Genomic DNA, 23,868 nt, shown 5'->3' with positions numbered 1-23,868 from the left:
AGTGAATTAAGTGGATACGAGTTCCAGTGAGGGAAGTTAATAACTTGTAAAGGAGTTCCAATCACAGAAGTAAATGAAGTGTACAGGAGTTCCAGTGATGGATGTGAATGACGTGGACAGGAGTTCCAGTGACGGAATGAAATGGACAGAGGTTCCAGTGATGGAAGAGAATAACATGGACATGAGTTCCAGTGAGGGAAGTGAATAACATGGACAGGAGTTCCAGTGACGGAAGTGAATGAAGTGGACACAAGTTCCAGTGACGGAAGTGAATGATGTGGACAGGAGTTCCAGTGATGGACGTGAATGAAGTGGACAGGAGTTCCAGAGACGGAAGTGAATAACGTAGAAATGAGTTCCAGTGATGGAAGTGAATGACCTGGATACGAGTTCCAGTGACGGAAGTGAATGAAGTGGACAGGAGTTTCAGTGACGGAAGTGAATGAAGTGGACACGAGTTTCAGAGACGGAAGTGAATGAAGTGGACACAAGTTCCAGTTACGGAAGTGAATGATGTAGATAGGAATTTTTGTGACGGAAGTGAATGAAGTGAACAGGAGTTCCAGTGAGGGAAGTGAATGACGTAGACAGGAGTTCCAGTGATGGAAGTGAATGACGTAGACAGGAGTTCCAGTGATGAAAGTGAATAAAGTGAACAGGAGTTCCAGTGACGGAATGAAATGGACAGAGGTTCCAGTGACGGAAGTGAATAACATGGACATGAGTTCCAGTGAGGGAAGTGAATGATGTGGACAGGAGTTCCAGTGACAGAAGTGAATGAAGTGGACACGAGTTCCAGTGACGAAAGTGAATGAAGTGGACAGGAGTTTCAGTGACGGAAGTGAATGAAGTGGACACGAGTTTCAGTGACGGAAGTGAATGAAGTGGACAGGAGTGCCAGTGACGGAAGTGAATGAAGTAGACAGGAGTTCCAGTGACGGAAGTGAATGAAGTAGACACGAGTTCCAGTGACGGAAGTGAATAACGTAGACATGAGTTCCAGTGATGGAATTGAAGGACGTGGACAGGAGTTCCAGCGACGGAATTAAATGGACAGAAGTTCCAGTGATTGAAGTGAATGACATGGACATGAGTTACAGTAACGGAAGTGAATGAATTAGACAGCAGTTCCAGTGATGGAAGTGAATGAAGTGGGAAGGAGTTTCAGTGATGGAAGTGAATAAAGTGGAGATGAGTTCAAGTGGTGGAAATGAATGAAGTGGAGATGAGTTCCAGTGACGGAAGTGAATGAAATGGACACAAGTTCTGGTGACGGAAGTGAATTAAGTGGATACGAGTTCCAGTGAGGGAAGTTAATGACTTGTAAAGGAGTTCCAATCACAGAAGTAAATGAAGTGTACAGGAGTTCCAGTGATGGATGTGAATGACGTGGACAGGAGTTCCAGTGACGGAATGAAATGGACAAAGGTTCCAGTGACGGAAGAGAATAACATGGACATGAGTTCCAGTGAGGGAAGTGAATAACATGGACAGGAGTTCCAGTGACGGACGTGAATGAAGTGGACACAAGTTCCAGTGACGGAAGTGAATGATGTGGACAGGAGTTCCAGTGATGGACGTGAATGAAGTGGACAGGAGTTCCAGAGACGGAAGTGAATAATGTAGAAATGAGTTCCAGTGATGGAAGTGAATGACCTGGATACGAGTTCCAGTGACGGAAGTGAATGAAGTGGACAGGAGTTTCAGTGACGGAAGTGAATGAAGTGGACACGAGCTTCAGAGACGGAAGTGAATGAAGTGGACACAAGTTCCAGTTACGGAAGTGAATGATGTAGATAGGAATTTTTGTGACGGAAGTGAATGAAGTGAACAGGAGTTCCAGTGAGGGAAGTGAATGACGTAGACAGGAGTTCCAGTGATGGAAGTGAATGACGTAGACAGGAGTTCCAGTGATGGAAGTGAATAAAGTGGACAGGAGTTCCAGTGACGGAATGAAATGGACAGAAGTTCCAGTGATTGAAGTGAATGACATGGACATGAGTTACAGTAACGGAAGTGAATGAATTAGACAGCAGTTCCAGTGACGGAAGTGAATGAAGTGGGAAGGAGTTTCAGTGATGGAAGTGAATAAAGTGGAGATGAGTTCAAGTGGTGGAAATGAATGAAGTGGAGATGAGTTCCAGTGACGGAAGTGAATGAAATGGACACAAATTCTGGTGACGGAAGTGAATTAAGTGGATACGAGTTCCAGTGAGGGAAGTTAATAACTTGTAAAGGAGTTCCAATCACAGAAGTAAATGAAGTGTACAGGAGTTCCAGTGATGGATGTGAATGACGTGGACAGGAGTTCCAGTGACTGAATGAAATGGACAGAGGTTCCAGTGACGGAAGAGAATAACATGGACATGAGTTCCAGTGAGGGAAGTGAATAACATGGACAGGAGTTCCAGTGACGGAAGTGAATGAAGTGGACACAAGTTCCAGTGACGGAAGTGAATGATGTGGACAGGAGTTCCAGTGATGGACGTGAATGAAGTGGACAGGAGTTCCAGAGACGGAAGTGAATAACGTAGAAATGAGTTCCAGTGATGGAATTGAATGACCTGGATACGAGTTCCAGTGACGGAAGTGAATGAAGTGGACAGGAGTTTCAGTGACGGAAGTGAATGAAGTGGACACGAGTTTCAGAGACGGAAGTGAATGAAGTGGACACAAGTTCCAGTTACGGAAGTGAATGATGTAGATAGGAATTTTTGTGACGGAAGTGAATGAAGTGAACAGGAGTTCCAGTGAGGGAAGTGAATGACGTAGACAGGAGTTCCAGTGATGGAAGTGAATGACGTAGACAGGAGTTCCAGTGATGGAATGAAATGGACAGAGGTTCCAGTGACGGAAGTGAATAACATGGACATGAGTTCCAGTGAGGGAAGTGAATGATGTGGACAGGAGTTCCAGTGACGGAATGAAATGGACAGAGGTTCCAGTGACGGAAGTGAATAACATGGACATGAGTTCCAGTGAGGGAAGTGAATGATGTGGACAGGAGTTCCAGTGACAGAAGTGAATGAAGTGGACACGAGTTCCAGTGACGAAAGTGAATGAAGTGGACAGGAGTTTCAGTGACGGAAGTGAATGAAGTGGACACGAGTTTCAGTGACGGAAGTGAATGAAGTGGACAGGAGTGCCAGTGACGGAAGTGAATGAAGTAGACAGGAGTTCCAGTGACGGAATTGAATGAAGTGGACAAGAGTTCCAGTGACAGCAGTGAATGAAGTGAATAGTATTTACAGTGACGGAGGTGAATGAAGTGGACATGAGTTCCAGTGACGGAAGTGAATGAAGTGGACACAAGTTCCAGTGACGGAAGTGAATGAAGTGGACAGGAGTTCCAGTGACAGAAGTGAATGAAGTAGACAGGAGTTCCAGTGACGGAAGTGAATAACGTAGACATGAGTTCCAGTGATGGAAGTGAAGGAAGTGGACAGGAGTTCCAGTGACGGAATGAAATTGACAGAGGTTCCAGTGACGGAAGTGAATGACGTGGACACAAGTTCCAGTGACGAAAGTGAATGAAGTGGACAGGAGTTCCAGTGACGGAAGTGAATGAAGTGGACAGGAGTTCCAGTGATGGAAGTGAATGACATGGACACAAGTTCCAGTGAGGGAAGTGAATGCAGTACACAGGAGTTCCAGTGATGGAAGTGTATGACATGGACACGAGTTCCAGTGACGGAAGTGAATGAAGTGGACACGAGTTCCAGTGACGGAAGTGAATGACGTAGACACGAGTTCCAGTGACGGAAGTGAATGACGTGGACAGAAGTTACAGTGACGGAAGTGAATGAATTGGACAGTATTTCCAGTGATGAAAGTGAATGAAGTGGGTAGGAGTTACATTGACGGAAGTGAATGAAGAATACATCGTGTCATGTATGACTGGTTTAAACTATATCAATACAAAAGTCATTATACGATAAACTATATATCAATATTCTATAAAATCAGGAGATTAAATTGTTTACAAATCTGACGCTTACAGTGTCTCTCTCTATCTCGCTCTCATTTGTCAGAACGGGTGACCTCCAATTTCATTGCGCATCGGAAATTACGAAGAGGAATGACTGTCAGGAAGACACTAATTCAGGAATGGACATTTTCTGCTCATTTGACGGGTTTACTGTTTGTTGCTTCAGATCTACCATGGTTCCTTGAAATTATATATCTTAAATCACAGATGTGCTTTTCTGTTTGTTCTTGTATTGTTTGCTTTATTTACCGTCTGTTACAGTTTGTATTGTTTGTTTTATTTACCGTCTGTTACAGTTTGTATTGTTTTATTTACCGTCTGTTACAGTTTGTATTGTTTTATTTACCGTCTGTTACAGTTTGTATTGTTTGTTTTATTTACCGTCTGTTACAGTTTGTATTGTTTGTTTTATTTACCGTCTGTTACAGTTTGTATTGTTTGTTTTATTTTCCATCTGTTACAGTTTGTATTGTTTGTTTTATTTACCGTCTGTTACAGTTTGTATTGTTTGTTTTATTTACCGTCTGTTACAGTTTGTATTGTTTGCTTTATTTACCGTCTGTTACAGTTTGTATTGTTTGTTTTATTTACCGTCTGTTACAGTTTGTATTGTTTGTTTTATTTACCGTCTGTTACAGTTTGTATTGTTTTATTTACCGTCTGTTACAGGTTGTATTGTTTGCTTTATTTAACGTCTGTTACAGTTTGTATTGTTTGTTTTATTTACCGTCTGTTACAGTTTGTATTGTTTGTTTTATTTACCGTCTGTTACAGTTTGTATTGTTTGTTTTATTTACCGTCTGTTACAGTTTGTATTGCTTTATTTACCGTCTGTTACAGTTTGTATTGTTTGTTTTATTTACCGTCTGTTACAGTTTGTATTATTTGTTTTATTTACCGTCTGTTACAGTTTGTATTGTTTGTTTTATTGACCGTCTGTTACAGTTTGTATTGTTTGTTTTATTTACCGTCTGTTACAGTTTGTATTGTTTGTTTTATTTACCGTCTGTTACAGTTTGTATTGTTTGTTTTATTTACCGTCTGTTACAGTTTGCATTGTTTGTTTTATTTACCGTCTGTTACAGTTTGTATTGTTTGTTTTATTTACCGTCTGTTACAGTTTGTATTGTTTGTTTTATTTACCGTCTGTTACAGTTTGTATTGTTTTATTTACCATTTGTTACAGTTTGTATTGTTTGTTTTATTTACTGTCTGTTACAGCTTGTATTGTTTTATTTACCGTCTGTTACAGCTTGTATTGTTTGTTTTATTTACCGTCTGTTACAGTTTGTATTGTTTTATTTACCGTGTGTTACAGTTTGTACTGTTTGCTTTATTTACCGTCTGTTACAGTTTGTATTGTTTGCTTTATTTACCGTCTGTTACAGTTTGTATTGTTTTATTTACCGTCTGTTACAGTTTGTATTGTTTGTTTTATTTACCGTCTGTTACAGCTTGTATTGTTTGCTTTATTTACCATCTGTTACAGTTTGTATTGTTTTATTTACCGTCTGTTACAGTTTGTATTGTTTGTTTTATTTACCGTCTGTTACAGTTTGTATTGTTTGTTTTATTTACCGTCTGTTGCAGTTTGTATTGTTTTATTTACCGTCTGTTACAGTTTGTACTGTTTGCTTTATTTACCGTCTGTTACAGTTTGTATTGTTTGTTTTATTTACCGTCTGTTACAGTTTGTATTGTTTTATTTACCGTCTGTTACAGTTTTTATTGTTTGTTTTATTTACCGTCTGTTACAGTTTGTATTGTTTGTTTTATTTACCGTCTGTTACAGTTTGTATTGTTTTATTTACCGTCTGTTACAGTTTTTATTGTTTGTTTTATTTACCGTCTGTTACAGTTTGTATTGTTTGTTTTATTTACCGTCTGTTACAGTTTGTACTGTTTGCTTTATTTACCGTCTGTTACAGTTTTTATTGTTTGTTTTATTTACCGTCTGTTACAGTTTGTATTGTTTGTTTTATTTACCGTCTGTTACAGTTTGTATTGTTTTATTTACCGTCTGTTACAGTTTGTATTGTTTGTTTTATTTACCGTCTGTTACAGTTTGTATTGTTTGTTTTATTTACCGTCTGTTACAGCTTGTACTGTTTGTTTTATTTACCGTCTGTTACAGTTTGTATTGTTTGTTTTATTTACCGTCTGTTACAGTTTGTATTGTTTGTTTTATTTACCGTCTGTTACAGTTTGTATTGTTTGTTTTATTTACCGTCTGTTACAGTTTGTATTGTTTTATTTACCGTCTGTTACAGTTTGTATTGTTTGTTTTATTTACCGTCTGTTACAGCTTGTATTGTTTGTTTTATTTACCGTCTGTTACAGTTTGTATTGTTTTATTTACCGTCTGTTACAGTTTGTATTGTTTTATTTACCGTCTGTTACAGTTTGTATTGTTTGTTTTATTTACCGTCTGTTACAGTTTGTATTGTTTGCTTTATTTACCGTCTGTTACAGTTTGTATTGTTTTATTTACCGTCTGTTACAGTTTGTATTGTTTGTTTTATTTACCGTCTGTTACAGCTTGTATTGTTTGTTTTATTTACCGTCTGTTACAGTTTGTATTGTTTGTTTTATTTACCGTCTGTTACAGTTTGTATTGTTTTATTTACCGTCTGTTACAGTTTTTATTGTTTGTTTTATTTACCGTCAGTTACAGTTTGTATTGTTTGTTTTATTTACCGTCTGTTACAGTTTGTATTGTTTTATTTACCGTCTGTTACAGTTTGTATTGTTTGTTTTATTTACCGTCTGTTACAGTTTGTATTGTTTGTTTTATTTACCGTCTGTTACAGTTTGTATTGATCCTTTTATTTACCGTCTGTTACAGTTTGTATTGTTTTATTTACCGTCTGTTACAGTTTGTATTGTTTCTTTTATTTACCGTCAGTTACAGTTTGTATTGTTTGTTTTATTTACCGTCTGTTACAGTTTGTATTGTTTTTTTTATTTACCATCTGTTACAGTTTGTATTGTTTGTTTTATTTACCGTCTGTTACAGTTTGTATTGTTTTATTTACCGTCTGTTACAGTTTGTATTGTTTCTTTTATTGACCGTCTGTTACAGTTTGTATTGTTTTATTTACCGTCTGTTACAGTTTGTATTGTTTGTTTTATTTACCGTCTGTTACAGTTTGTATTGTTTGTTTTATTTACCGTCTTTTACAGTTTGTATTGTTTTATTTACCGTCTGTTACAGTTTGTATTGTTTGTTTTATTTACCGTCTGTTACAGTTTGTATTGTTTGTTTTATTTACCGTCTGTTACAGTTTGTATTGTTTTATTTACCGTCTGTTACAGTTTGTATTGTTTGTTTTATTTACCGTCTGTTACAGTTTGTATTGTTTGTTTTATTTACCGTCTGTTACAGTTTGTATTGTTTTATTTACCGTCTGTTACAGTTTGTATTGTTTGTTTTATTTACCGTCTGTTACAGTTTGTATTGTTTGTTTTATTTACCATCTGTTACAGTTTGTATTGTTTTATTGACCGTCTGTTACAGTTTGTATTGTTTGTTTTATTGACCGTCTGTTACAGTTTGTATTGTTTGTTTTACCGTCTGTTACAGTTTGTATTGTTTGTTTTATTGACCGTCTGTTACAGTTTATATTGTTTGTTTTATTGACCGTCTGTTACAGTTTGTATTGTTTTATTTACCGTCTGTTACAGTTTGTATTGTTTGTTTTATTTACCGTCTGTTACAGCTTGTATTGTTTGTTTTATTTACCGTCTGTTACAGTTTGTATTGTTTTATTTACCGTCTGTTACAGTTTGTATTGTTTGTTTTATTTACCGTCTGTTACAGTTTGTATTGTTTGTTTTATTTACCGTCTGTTACAGTTTGTATTGTTTTATTTACCGTCTGTTACAGTTTGTATTGTTTTAAATGCTATATACATGTATCACATCCCTGTTCATACTAAATCTGTTATCAAAAGATGATATAGTTTTAACTCCCTTTCCGTGGGGATCCCGGTTATAATAGGGCCCCAGTACCCCTTGCTTGCTGTAAGAAGAAATTAAATGGGGCGGTCCTTCGGATGAAACCTCAAATAGCGAGGCCCAATGTCACAGCAGGTGTTGCATAAACAACTATTTTGCTTTGGTAATAGGAGTTATGAGATTGATCACTGTTCGTATTTTCACCTTTCATGATAAAGATATTTCCCTGCCCAAAGGCCGTAAACACCGAACATAGGACGTTAAACAATATCCAACCAACCAATCAAACGGGAAGTTAAACAATATCCAACTAACCAATCAAACGGGACATTAAACAATATCAAAACAACTAACCAATCAAAGGGGACGTTAAATAATATCCAACCAACCAATCAAACGGGACACTAAAAGATATCCAACCAACCAATCAAATGGTACATTAAACAATATCAAAACAACTAGCCAATCAAACGGGGCGTTAAACAATAACCAACCAATCAAACGGGATACTAAAGGATATGCTACCAACCAATCAAAGGGGACATTAAACAATATCCAACCAACCAATCAAATGGGACGCTAAACAATACCCAACAAACCAATCAAATAAGTTGTTAAACAGGTGTGGCACAATAAAAATTCCTCCCTGCCCCATGGTCGTATACGTTGAGCATAAGACTATGTTTTACAGCCCTTCAACGGCATTGGTGACTGTTCCATGTGATTGAAAGATTATCAAGAGGGACGTTGAATATTATACAATCAGCAATCAGTTAATCTTTATTGAGGGAAAACATTCGATTTCTTTACCCCAAATCCTATCATTGTTGATATATGGTATAACTATGTAAAGAGCGTAAAATGATATCTTTAACTGAACGATTTTAAGGTCATTATCATAAAGTATTCTTAACGGAAAAGTATTCTGCATTTATGGTACTTTCCGGTTAAGATGTCTTTACAAATTAACAACCACATCTAACAGTTAAAGTATTCGTTAAAGTCTCCTTACAATAATATACTCCTGGTCCTGTAACAGAGACACATCAAGTCTCTACCAACACTGACAAAATAAATTCAAACAAGACTGATTTTACGTGGAAATATTATATTCTGATATAACATTCTTCAAACAATGCAATGTTAATAACAAATCAGATATCTAAATATATACACAATTTAATATATAATCAATACAGAACTGCAATATTCTAGAAGATAAATACTTTGGAGGATACATGATGGTAATTTTAGTGACTGACCATTTCAGCTTCAAATATGACAGAAATTCTAAGAAAGGCAACGAACTTAGTGGGAAAAGTCGTTTGTTTACTTGGCGAAATACCTGTCTTATTTCAATGTAATTAACCAGATCTGCTGATTTATCCTCATTTTCGCAGGTCTCCTCTAAATCCTTATCATCACTGTTATCACCTATTTCATGGTTTCTGCTCATCCTCGAGTTTTTTTATCAGGAACATCCTCACCATCAGAATCAGTTTACTCACTTTCCAAACACTCCTCAGAAATGAAAATTTTATGTCAAGTGTTACGACAGAATGAGTTTTGGAACATTACGTATAAAAGATGACACAACTAATATGGCCCTTGGGTCTCTCGTCTTTCAAATCACACAATACATATCTTTGCATGCATTGACTTATTTCAACTTCATTTTGACAATTGGAAATGTTGAGACACCACTGACAGCGGGATTCAGGAGTGTCCTCGTCAGATTCAGGAGTGTCCTCATCAGATTCCTCTGATTTCTCATTATCATCATTTTCCTCTACACAATTATCTCCACTTCTACCTGATTCAGCAATGCCCTTCTATGGAGAGGACTTATATAGTCAATGTCTGTTGTCCAATCCTATCATGAATTGTCATAATAAAATACTGTTTAAATATTAAATATTCAACAATGTCCTCAGACTTCAGGTCCTCACAGTTTTCTTCAGTCTCGGACTCTTCACTGATTTCCAGCTCTGTTACTGATTCCTGAATCTCCTAACTTGAATCTTCCGTGATCCGCTCATCTCTGTCTGGATTATCTGAAATTTTAATAGAAGAAGACAGGTGATCAATCAATCATAGAACCCACCTCTAAAGAAAACTTAACATGGAGAATCAATCATAGAACCCACCTCTAAAGAAAACTTAACATGGACAATCAATCATAGAACCCACCTTTAAAGAAAACTTAACATGGACAATCAATCATAGAACCCACCTCTAAAGAAAACTTAACATGGACAATCAATCATAGAACCCACCTCTAAAGAAAACTTAACATGAACAATCAATCATAGACCCCACCTCTAAAGAAATCTTAACATGGACAATCAATCATAGAACCCACCTCTAAAGAAAACTTAACATGGACAATCAATCATAGAACCCACTTCTAAAGAAAACTTAACATGGACAATCAATCATAGAACCCACCTCTGAAGAAAACTTAACATGGACAATGCAAGCATTTTTTATGTATGTAGAAGTTTGAACCAGTTGTACAGCTTAGAATTCGCTAGAAGTGGCCATAGTCCCTAGTCTACCACACTGAGTTCTATATGCTTGTACAATCAATTCTAAGTGATATGGATTGTGTGATTTGAAAGACGAGAGACCCATACTGCTTGTCTCACTAATGTTGGATAATCCGAAAAAAAATCATAATCGATAATAGGTCATAATCGGAAGAACTGTATCGATCAATGATTGATATAATCGGATATGTGCAACATAAACACATATTAGCTATTAGGCCTAATGAGGAATGAAATATGTTTTCTTTAGCCACGGGTCTTTAGGATATGACCTAAAACGTAAATTCTGTACCTCACTCCAACAATTAACCACAAAACAAATTAAACACTGCTCTTACATAATACACTAGATTTCATTTACTTAGCTCTATTACAGAAACTCATTACATCTGTCAGCATCGTAATGACAGAGAGTCACATGATGAAAGTATGGAAGTGTCCCTAAATGTGGTCAGATAAACAGTTATACAAAAGTAATAAATCCATCTTACACCACAACTCATTTCATAAAGACTGTGTTAATTAATGAGGTAACAATGTGTTTTGTACTGAGGTTTGTGTTAATGAGGTAAAAATGTGTTTTTGTGTTGAGGTTTGTGTTAATTAATGAGGTAACAATGTGTTTTTGTGCTGAGATTTGTGTTAATTAATGAGGTAACAATGTGTTTTGTACTGAGGTTTGTGTTAATTAATGAGGTAACAATGTGTTTTTGTGCTGAGGTTTGTGTTAATTAATGAGGTAACAATGTGGTTTTTGTGCTGAGGTTTGTGTTAATTAATGAGGTAACAATGTGTTTTTGTGCTGAGGTTTGTGTTAATTAATGAGGTAACAATGTGTTTTTGTGCCGAGGTTTGTGTTAATGAGGTAACAATGTGTTTTGTGCTGAGGTTTGTGTTAATTAATGAGGTAACAGTGTTTTTGTGCTGAGGGTTGTGTCGTATTACATCTGGTATAAACAGTGACAATTTAATGAGATTTAAAAGTGAATAAACAAGATGTGTTTGTGAAACACTGATATCCTCAGATTACAACAAACTAGAACTGTAAGACATTGTAGCTGGAACTTTTGTAGCAATACTGAGAATGTGAGGTAACTTTCATCTAGTTCACATTTTATGTAAAGGTAAATTTCAAGGTCACAAAGTCAGCATGTTTGGTTCCAATGGAAAGATCTTCTCGCAAGAAATGCACATACTAAATATTAAACCAGTGCCTCTAACCATTTAATAGATATTAAACATTTAATATTTTCTAAAAGTAGGCCAAAGGTCATTGTTAAGGTCATCAGGTCTAAGATTTTGGAACCAATGTAAATGTTGGCTGAAAGGAATACAATATTAAACTGAACCTCTTGTGCAGTTTATAAAAGATATGACTAAATTTAAAGTTTTTTTCTTCTAATTTCTAAAAACTAGGTCAATGGTCAGTTTTAAGGTCACAATTAAGGTAAAAAAAAAATCTGAAATCAAAGAAGAGGTCTTCTCACAGGAAATCCACATGCTAAATATGAGAGTAGCACATCTAACGATTCGAAAGATATGACTTAAATCAGTTTTTGGTACCAATGGAAAGGTATTTCCACAAGGAATGCATATATACCAACATACTAAATATGAAATCTCTACTTCTGATGGTGAAAAAGATATGAACAAGGTTAAAGTTTTATGCCAGACTGACAGACAGACAGACATGCCACAAAATCGTTGTCGCTCAGTATATCCCCAAATCTTTGATTCCGGGGGGCATAAAAAGAATGATAAACAGTATTGTCAAAGACAAGATGCTTTATCAGTCACCTTAGTATTACTTAAAAGTATCACAACTGACAAGGCCTCAGGGCTACGAAATCTAGAAAAAATCCAAGCTCAATTCTAATATTCACCAACAATGTAAAAGAGGTAGTCTTCAAACTTGAATGACCCTCATAAATGCCTATGCTGATGAAATACTTTACATAATATAAAATGTAAAATTATTTCAATATGACTTATTAGGGCCTGTCCTAGAGCGAAAACCCAGGAGTTGGTTGCCAAACAATTTTGTTGATAAAAAAGATAAGGACTACCTATCTATTTCGTTTCAGTCTAATATCAATAGCAGTAAATATGTTTTCTAGATGTTCTACACATATACGCTATATATACATCAAGTTTAGGAACATCATGGAGTCAGAACCTCTACTCCAGGGATAATAAAATTTACAATTTCATTAGAGGCCTTCCTATTCTACATGATTATACATTTAGTTTACCTTGCAAATGTGCAATTGTTGAAAAGGGTTTTGCATAGGGGTCAATATGTGGTATTTTCATAAATTTTACTTAACCCCTATGACCCTAGGAGTGCAGATTTCCTAAAATTTACAATACATGCCCCCTTGTCCCAAAGATGCTTAAAACTAAATACGACAAGTGATGTTTGTAAAACATGTATGTCCCCAAATGTGTTAAAATTAACAAGAGGACCATGGGCCACATCGCTCACCTGAGCCTCCTATATATTCGCATGTAAAACTTTGATCCCTATTGTGAACCCAACCTACTATCGGGCGTCATGATTTTTTTTTCAAAATTGAATCTGGACTATATTAAGAAGCATTCATGTGAATGTCAACTTTTCTGGCCCAATGATTTTTCAGAAGATTTTTTATGATTTTCCCTATATACATGTATCTAAAAATTCATTCCCTATTGATGCCTTATCTTACCCCCAGGGGGCAAGATTTTAACAAATCGGGAATCTGCACTATGTCAGGAAACTGTCAAGTAAAGTTCAACTTTCCTGACCCAGTAGAAGATTTCCCCTATATATTTGTATGTAAAACTTTGATCCCCTGTTGTGGTTCCATCCTATCCTCAGGGGCCATGATTTTTACAAACTTCAATTTGCACTATGTTAGGAAGCTTTAAGCTTTCATGTAAATTTCCATTTTCTTGGTCCACATTTTTTTTAGAAGTGGATTCTTAAAGATTCTCCCTATATTTTTTTTGTAAAACTTTGATCCCCCTTGTGGCCACATCCTACCCCCGGGGGCCATGATTTTTACAAACTTCAATCTGCACTATGTTAGGAAGCTTTCATGTAAATTTCCACTTTCCCGACCCAGCAGTTATTGAGAAAAAGATTTCCCCTATATATTTGTATGTACAACTTTGATCCCATATTGTGGCCCCATCCAACCCCCAGGGGCCATGATTTCAACAACCTGGCATCTGCACTATGTTAGGAAGCTTTCTTGTAAATTTCAGCTTTTCAGGCTAAAATCAACAGGGGTCATCTACTCCTTATGCTGTACCAGTATACCAAGTTTGGTGTCAATCAAGCAAATAATTCTTAATCTATAGGAGACAATATATTACTGTGTCCAGTTTAACCCTTGACCTTTGACCATGTTACCTCAAAATCAATAAGGGTAATCTTCTCCTGAAGATGTACTAGTGTACCAAGTTTGATGTCTGTCAAGTAATTGGTTCTCAAGATACTGGGCAAACAGTATATTCTTATGTCCAGTTTGACCCCTGACATTTGAATATATGACATCAAAATCAACAGGGATCATCTTCTGAATCTCCAGAAGATTTACCAGTGAACCAAGTTTGATGTATGGCAAGCAGAGGGTTCTCCCAATATGGAGTGGACAGAATATTCATTTGTCCAGTTTGACCCTTGACCTTTGACCATGTGACCTCAAAATCAATATGGGTCATCTACTCCTAAAGATATACCAGTGTAACAAGTTTGATGTCTGTCAAGCAAATGGTTCTCAAGATATTGAGTGGATGGTAGATCCCTATGTCTAGTTTGATCCTTGACCTTTGACCATGTAACCTCAAAATCAGTAGCGGTAATCTACTCTATGGGATGTACCAGTGTACTAAGTTTGATGTCTGTCAAGCAAAGGATTCTCAAGATATTTAGCAGAAAGTATATTTCTATGTCCAGTGTAAATTGACCCTTGATCTTCTGACCTAAACACAATAAGGGTATGTTTCTCCTCATAACCAACCTACATAAGAAATGTCAATACGATCAAGTGAATGGTTCTCAAGATATTGAGCAGACAACATTACTGACCAACAGGTGCAAAGCAATATGCCTCTCTTCTTTGAAAGGGGGGGGGGGGGGGGGGGGGGGGGGAGGGCATAACAATAATTGAAATGGTAGAACTTTATATCAAAAAGTTGAAATTAAAATGTTCAATTGTTAACAAATAGCGGCCGACAATGCATACTGACCAATTGTAATAGGTCACCTGAGGTAACTTAATGAAATTACGATAAATGTCACAAATACGATATAATTATATACAAAATCAGTTGTAATTCATTAATTTCATTTAATAAACATGGAGTGGCGATCTCTTATTGAAATAATTCCATTCTAACTACATTTGTATTTGTTTCTACCTAGTTTACAAGACTCAACTCAGAGTGTTATCAGAACTTGAATTTTAAAAACAAAGTAGATCAACATTCATCATTTATTTAGTTTCAAGGGGGTGGGGTGTTAATTGTTTTGTTTTTGTCAGACCTTGACTTTTGATACAGACCCTTAAGTTCATGATAGCTATTCCACACAGAGACTGGTGTAATGTACATACTCAGTGTCAAACCAGTACACAATGTAGATTTTGTCCACACCTGCTACAGAAACATACAACATCACACCATCACAGAAACATACAACATCCCACAAACCAAAGCTGTGTCAATATCACTGATATTTACAAAGTAGGATAGTTAAGTAGAAGAAATAGATTATAAACATGTCAAGTTTTAAACTGGCAATGATCAATGTTCTACAAATCTCAACAAGATAATAATTGTAACAGAATGCTGTTAATAAAATCTCCCCATTGAACACCTATTGAATCCCAACCCAAAATATTAAATAAAACCATTTCTCCTCATCTAATCATTGCCCCCATTGTAATTAAAATTAATTATATTATATTATTAATATTATTCACTTAATGTAATTATAACCCACATCATTTAACATTAAACCTACACACTAAGTTAACCTTAATTATCAACCACATTTTAATAACAACCTAACTCCTCGTCTAATTATATCCCATGTTGTAATTAAAATTAATCACTAGTTGTAATTAAATCCAACATTGTAGTCAAAATTAAATATTACCTCTAATCATAACCCACATTGCAATAGAAACATAACTCCTCCTCTAATTATAACCCATTTGTAATTAAAATTAATTCCTAGCTCTAATTATAACTCACATTGTAATTAGAAATAATCCCTAGCTCTAATTATAACTCACATTGTAATTAGAATTAATCCCTAGCTCTAATTATAACTCACATTGTAATCAGAATTAATCCCTAGCTCTAATTATAATTCAAATTGTAATTGTAATTAATCACTAGCTCTAATTATAACCTGCAATGCAATCAGAATTAATCCCTAGCTCTAATTATAACTCACATTGTAAAATTTAGAATTAATCCCTAGCTCTAATTATAACTCACATTGTAATCAGAATTAATCCCTAGCTCTAAATATAACTCACATTGTAATTAGAATTAATTGATAGCTCTAATTATAACTCACATTGTAATTAGAATTAATCACTATCTCTAATTACAACACACATTATACATGCTGTAATGAAAACTAAACATTACCTATAATTATAACCAACTTGTAATGAAAACTTAACTCCTCCCCTAGATATAACCCATATTGTAATTAAAATTAATCACTAGTTCTAATTATTATGATTATAACCACCTCGTAATTAAAACAAATCAACACCTCTAAATATAGCCACATTGTAATTAAAATTAGATATGACCTCTAATCATAACCTACACTGTACATTTTTTAAAACATCACTATCATAACAATGTCATAGCATAACAATAATTTATAATGGATTCCTGTGTAGAATTTGATGTTATTTATACTGACTGATATAGTACAATAAACTACAGTACTACTAGTACTTACCAGTCAGAGAGTACCTCCTCTGTAGATATCTATATACAGACACTGTGTTGTCCCGTGATCCGACCCAGAGAAGGTGAGTTTTATCATCATAGTTCAGGCTGTATGGTAAGTTTATCCCGTGTTGTCGTGTCAGTAACAGAGACAGGAAGTGACCGTCCTTGTCAATCATCTGTACTGTGTGGGTGTTATCATCACACACCAGGATGTGTGACAGCGCGTCTGTACAGATTCCACGTGGATATAGTGATGATCCTGATGGAGGTCCTGTGTAGGAGAATCGATGTCTCCCCCCGCGCTCTGTCACCACTACAGCACAACGTGACAAGTCAGTCACAATAATATCACCGTTCTTGTTCTCTGTGATATAATAAGGATCACTATACAGTGTCTGACGTTTGTTGTCATGTTGTATGGTCAGGATGTGTTGACCACTACTGTTGTACCGGGTTACCTTGCCTGTTTTATAGTTCCACATCCCGACCATCAGATCTCCAGTGGACGGGGAGCAGTACACACACTCTGGTTTCCATGGTGATGTATACTCTATCTGTGTGGTGACTGTGTGATTGTCCACAGACAGTTTGTTGATGTTATAATCACTGTCTATATAAATCAGTTCACCAGAACTGTTCACTGTGTGTACTCCTCCTCTATACCATGATGTTACATCTGTCACACAGTGTATAGTGTCTCCTGTTGTGTCTGTCAAGATAAGATTGTAATCAGAGACCCAGACCCGGTCTGACATCACACGAAATATGTGATACACATGACTAACACCTGTCACACAGACAGACGTGTGTAATACAGGTGTGGACATCAGTTTCACACACTCGTCTATTCCTACTTGTCGTTTTCCTGTTGTCATTTGGATTTCTGGGATTCCCCTCAATAACTGACTGACATCCTCCATGTTGAATCCCTCAGTCAGGGACAGCAGCGGGTGTTGTGGAAGATTAGGGGTGTCCTTTATCTGGGGGACACGACTGGTCTTTATAAACAAGAGGAATTGTACCGCTCTGTTTGCTGATTGTTCATATCTGTCTTCATAGTTCTGTATGTGGGTGAGGTGTCTGTTCATTTTTCTCTTCTCTTGTTGTATTCTATCAATCAATAAACCTCGGTATCTTGTTTTAACATCACATACCGCAGTGTCAATCAGATCCTTCAGTCTCTGGGCTTTTGTTGACATCTGTGATTGACGGTGACAGATTTGTGGGGGACAAGTTTGGATATCAGTTTGGATTCCTGCCAGGAGAACACGACAGTTATAGAGAGTCTCACTTCTGATGTTGGCAATGATTTCTCGGTGTTGTTGTCGCTTTGTTTGATAGGCTGTTCTAATGTCCAGTATTTGGAGTTTTCGGTGCTCTAAACATCGGAAACAGACAGAAAGTTCACACGACTGACAGAACATTTCATAGAACCTGTCTGGATGTCTGACACAGATCTCTCGTCTGGGGATGTAGTTAAACTTCTCACGGTAAATCACAACATCATGGTTTATGGTATGTAGATCAATGACATGTTTCTCTTTACACTGTAAACACATATCACGTTTACATGTGTTACAGTAAAACTCAGTGTCTCCCTGACATTGAGAACATTGTCGTACTTTTAGCTGAGTGCTGAGTCCTAGTGTGTCCATGATGTGGAGGGTCTGGGTCTTTAGGAACACAATCTACAATAATTAAACTGACATGTAAATATCAACCTATTCACAATATACATTTATTTCACACATTCAAGTGATCTACATATTTCACACACTGATTGCAATCGACCTGTTTTTGACATGTACATTTCTTGAATGCTAAGGCCAAAAATATAAATGGTTGTGTTTCCACTAATATCCAAGTTAAAATTAGAGTACCTTGGTAGGAAATGAATTATATTTGTTATATTTAAATCCAAGACAAGAAGATGTTTTGAATTCTGATTACAATTTCCATTCAATTAGCAGATCTATTGACATACTGAAAACAAGGGGCTCATTTTTCATTATAGATACAGTTGTTGAATATGCTTTCATATTATAAGTCATATTCTAAACTATATTATGACCAGGGTCATCTCCATTTCTTTTTAATAATACTTTTTTAGAAAACATGCAAAAAATCTTCTAGGGTAGGGTTATAATTTAGAGTCGGTTGTATTAGTGGAAACAAAGCAATGATTACTTTCGGCCTAATCAAACACAGCTACTTCCATGCTCATGGTCCACAACGCTCACCTGAGTCACCTTGCTGATACAGAGATGTGACTGATCAGCTTAGAACACTGAGAGTGGGACAACAATGATCCAAGACCTGTCCCTAGACAACTGTATACACTAAATGTCTTAAGATGATTGTATAATCTGTAAAATGATTTCATTTGTTACTAGTACTTTGTTGTTATTATAGATATCTGATCTACAGTCTGACCTAATAATTCATATGTCTGAAGTAGCAGGACTCTTGTTGACCTTTGACCTAGAGATATGATATCTACGTGTTTTTCCTATTCTGCATATCTAAGCTAAATTCTAATACTCAGCAGCAGTGTAAAACATGATGTGTTCTTAATACACAAATGTCCCTGTACGTACTAATAATGACGGAAGCCATTACATGTTACATTTAATATTACATGACTGATTGGGACCCGGCCATGAGTCAGAACCCCGGGGTTGTGAAATTCACAAGTTTGGTAGATCCCCTTTTGCTTTTTCTAAATTTGCATTTAGTTTTTATACAGCATTAGCAAAATTAAACGCAATCTCATAATCGAGATATAGAACCAAAACCCATATCCCTGAGATCATGAAATTTACAATTTTGGTAAAGGGCTCCTGCTAAATACTTTAATATTTAGTTTCAATGTTGTATCAGTAACCTTAAGATGTGCTATTTAAATGCCTTACACATAAACATTATATGCCAAGTAAAGCCCCAACCTGGAGTCAAAAACTTTACCCAAGACATGTACAATTTTGGTAAAGCCTTCCTGCTTTACATTACTATGCATTTATATTTCATTACAGTTGTGCAGTTGTACAGGAGAAAATTTGTCAATTTCTATTAGTTTTAATTTGAAACTAATTGGATTGGAAATTATCCATGAGTTAAAAATAATCAATTGCTAACGCACGACGATGGATGAAGATCTTCAACAATAGGTCACCTGAGTGACTCAGGTGACTTAAAAATGCCCTTTGGACAACAGCAGTTTAATTTGATCTTGGAACATTATGTTGCCTACAGCTTCAGACAACACATCAGATTCCATTCTTGAATCAAACAAAACAGATGTTGTTCTCAGACCCAGTCAATAATTATATAATTGTAAGACTTCTTGACTGTTAAGAAATATGCATGTACAACATAATATACAAACCTATACAGTAACTTGTTGATGGTCCAATCCTTCGTCAAAACAGGCAGTCAGATTTTGATTAGTGTTGAGTCCCCCTACTTAAGGATACTCTGTGTGGTCAAAATTGATGCTGAAGGAGGAAATATGAAAAAGTTACAAAGGAGTTGAAACATTGAGAAGTTAAATACAGCATTATTTTTTTTACAAGAAGAACAAGTTAAATGTGTTTGACAGACAAACTTTGAATAAAATATTTTCATATGAATTTTTAACTCAAGGAGTAGAAAAAACTGAATTAAATCATGGAATTATTTTTTCCCCACAAGAACAATTTTAATGTGTTTTTGAAACTCCATGCCCCCAAGTTTGGCTACGTTCATTTGACCGTGATCTTCATTAATGACCGTGACCTTAATCATACACATCAACTTTCCCGTTTTCGTTGTGAAATTTATGGTTTTTGAAGTGTATCTCTAAATTATCGATATGTACATAAAATCTCAAGGTGCACAATTTCTTCACATCTTTTAATGTTAGACCCCCTGACACTTATATATAATCACTGATATGTTTCATTTCACTGATAGTAAGAGTATGGATAGGATAAGTAATGACCCGGTGTACAATGACTCAGGTAGATTAACACAGATAGGATAAGTAATGACCCGGTGTACATTGACTTGGGTAGATTACACAGATTATTTAAGGTTGATCGATCTTCACGTGATGTCATAAGTTTTTGCCAAATTTTTAATCAAATTAAACTCAGCACAAAAATTGGTAAACTATCGATACTGAAAAAGTTATATTTTCCATAGATAAACAATAATTCATAATTTAAAACAAGAGGCCCATGGGCCACATCGCTCACCTGAGTCACCTTGGCTCATATCTAAAGCTTTTTCCTATATATTCACATGTGACATTTAAATCCCTATTGAGGCCCCAACCTACTCCCGGGGGCCATGAATTTTACAAACGTGAATCTGCACTATGTCAGGAAGCTTTCATGTAAATGTAAACTTTTCTGGCCCAGTGATTCTGCAGAATTCCCCATTACATTTGTATGTAAAACTTTGATCCCCTATTGTGGCTCCATCTTACCCCCGGAAACCATGAATTTTACAAACTTGAATTTGCACTATGTCAGGAAGCTTCCATGTCCCATTGGTTCTTAAGAAGTATTTTAAAAAAAAAAATATTTTCCTATATATTTGTATACAAATCTTTGACCCCTACCGCTGGTGAGCATGATTTTAACAAACATAAATTTGCGCTATGTCAGGAGGCTTTTCTGGCCCAGTAGTTCTTGAGATGAAGAATTTTAAAGATTTCCCCGTATATTTGTGTGTAAAACTTTGATCCCCTATTGTGGCCCCATCCTACCCCCAGGGGCCATAGTTTTAATAACCTTGAATCTGCACGATGTCAGAAAGCTTTCACATAAATCTCAGCTTTTCTGGCCAAGTGGTTATTGAGAAAATCTTTAAAGATTTTCCCTATATATTTGTATGCAAAATTTTGATACCCTATTGTGGTCCCATCCTACCCCCGGGGAGCCATCATTTTAACAAACCTGAATCTGCAGTATGTCGGGAAGATGTCATGTAAATCTGTACTTTTCTAGCCTAGTGGTTCTGGAGAAGGAGATTTTTCAAAGATTTTACCTATATATTTGTATGTAAAACTTGATCCCCTATTGTGGCCCCATCCTACCATCGGGAGCCATGATTTTATCAAACTTGAATCTGTACTATATCATGAAGCTTTCATGTAAATTGCAGCTCTTCTGGCCCTGTGGTATTTGAGTAGAAGATTTTTAAATGACCCCATCCTATTTTTGCATTTATGTGATTATCTCCCATTTGAAGGGGGCAAGACCCTTCATTTGACCAAAGTTGAAAGCCCTTTAACCAAGGATACTTTTGGCCAAATTTGGTTATAATTGGTCTAGTGGTTCTGGAGAAGAAGTGGAAAATGTAAAACTTTTACAAACAGATGGACAAACAAACAATGGACTACAGGTGATCAGATTAATTGATTGAATATTATTTAACGTTCCTCTAGAAAATATTTCACTCATATGGAGATGTCACCACTGCCGGCGAAGGGCTGCAAATTTTAGGCCTATGCTCGGTGTTTATGGTCTTTGAGCAGGGAGGGATCTTATTGTGCCACATTTGCTGCGACACGAGACTTCAGTTTTTGCGGTCTCGTCCGAAGGACCGCCCATTTAGTCGCCTCCCACGACAAGCAAGTGGGTACCGAGGACCTAATCTAACCTGGATCCCCATGGGATTCAGGCGATCAGAAAAGCTCACTAGAGCTTTCAGCTCATGCGAGCTAAACTGTTGTCAAGGGCAGTAACTCCTATTCTGGAATTTCTTTTACTGCATGTCTATTATACAAGATTTCCCCAATATTCAAAATTAATCTATACATATTTATTAATTAGCAGTTTGTTTTTTAAACTGTTGACATTCAAAATTTGTCATTTTCACAAGTTTTTATCTATTTTGATTATTATGTGTAACAAAAAAGTGTGATTTTCTTGTGTTAACATATATTTCTGTTTTAGTATATCTGACATCTTTAAAACGGTGCCAACATGAACATTTTCTTTGGTTATTAAATAGAATTGAATACATGTATATTGAGTGGAAATTAATATATTTTTTTAAAAGATATTTTAATCAATGTTTATTCCGATGACATTTTTTTGACCCCCCCCCCTCCCTATCTATAGTATCTATATACTAAAGTATGAAAGCCCTAGCTTAAATAGTTCAAGAAATATTTCTTAAGATTTTTCCATCTACAGAGCTGCCAACATTATGAAATGGAAAATAATAAGGTGGGGGTCAGGGGGCCGCCTAGCTTCTGCTAGAGATCTTTTATGAATAAATATGTAACCTGAGCAATTTTAGGCATACTTCAAATCCAAATTTAATGAATTTATACTGTATACTAATTGTTATGCATTTTACAAATGCAAAAGATCAAATACATCTTTTATTGATTTTACTTTCTAAAACTTGACGTGTAAAAAATATTGTTACATTAGTATATTATGCAATTTTACAGTTACTGTGTCAGTTATTCTGGCAAGTGTTTTAAAGTCATTTTCCCCGCCGTGAGAAATGTTGAAGTTTATCAAACAGATTGTACACTTATCATACAAACTCCACCTTTTTGACTTTGAAACAAATAGATGTTTACAGAGTACAGTGGAACCCCGTTATTACGTTCCCCCTTTAATACGTTAGTCCGCATATTACGTTGAAATTTCAAAGCACAAAACCATTTCAAAACGTAATAACGGGGTTCCACTGTACTTGCATATTTTTCTTTGAATTTTTGGCTCTTCTTTGGGGGAGTACTGTTGTTATTTCCATCAACACATGTCTTACGTTTAGTAGCAGCTGCCATATTGTTTATTTCAAAGCATTAAAGGACACATCTCGCCTTTTCAAAGTATACAGACTTATTTTTATTTTGTCTTCCTTATGCTTATAGAAATTAATTGTAGTAGGTCGTTCGCTGAAGTATTGCGATAATTAGCCACAATACGGACTTAAATCTAAGCCCTGATTTCAAAAAGCCTAGTTAATCACGGCGGGTGTGACCGGTCAACAGGGGATGCTTACTCCTCCTAGGCACCTGATCCCACCTCTGGTGTGTCCAGGGGTCCGTGTTTGCCCAACTATCTATTTTGTATTGCTTGTAGGAGTTATGAGATTGATCACTGTTCGTTATCTTCACCTTGCATTGGTAGTCACGTGGTACAGTGACGTCATATGCGACCTTCGTCGATCAACTTGTTGTAAAAGTAGTGTTAGATATGTTTAAAAACTCGGGTTTTAGGGGCCTAATTTATTTACCATGGATAACATTTATTTCGATGTTGACAAATTTCCCAGGTCTTATATCTTTTAGCCACCAGTGCATACAAATAGCGACCCAAATGTAGCAAGGAAAGCGAGTATGAAATCTGCATTTTGCGAGTAAATGATGTTTACATTGGATCACTGTCTAAACACTAT

General features: G+C 36.1%; 1 protein-coding gene across 2 annotated transcripts in view; it reads right to left on the bottom strand.

The window, feature by feature from the left end:
* Positions 1-23,868, bottom strand: part of LOC125667347 (uncharacterized) — an 88,555-nt gene that overhangs the window by 46,627 nt on the left and 18,060 nt on the right. The window contains exons 5-7 of one of the 2 annotated variants that reach the window (XM_056147841.1): positions 19,847-19,955; positions 16,469-18,149; positions 9,037-9,999 (exon numbers count right to left, since the gene is read on the bottom strand). In XM_056147841.1, the coding sequence (XP_056003816.1) occupies positions 9,956-9,999; positions 16,469-18,116 (1,692 nt within the window). In that variant the 5' untranslated portion in view covers positions 18,117-18,149; positions 19,847-19,955 and the 3' untranslated portion in view covers positions 9,037-9,955. Of the gene's footprint in view, positions 1-9,036; positions 10,000-16,468; positions 18,150-19,846; positions 19,956-23,868 lie in introns of those variants that run through there. The other variant, XM_056147840.1, reaches the window with a different exon arrangement.

This window comes from Ostrea edulis, chromosome 8 (assembly GCF_947568905.1).
Source record: "Ostrea edulis chromosome 8, xbOstEdul1.1, whole genome shotgun sequence".
Lineage (NCBI taxonomy): Eukaryota > Metazoa > Mollusca > Bivalvia > Ostreida > Ostreidae > Ostrea > Ostrea edulis.
This window is presented reverse-complemented; position numbering and strand designations above follow the sequence as displayed.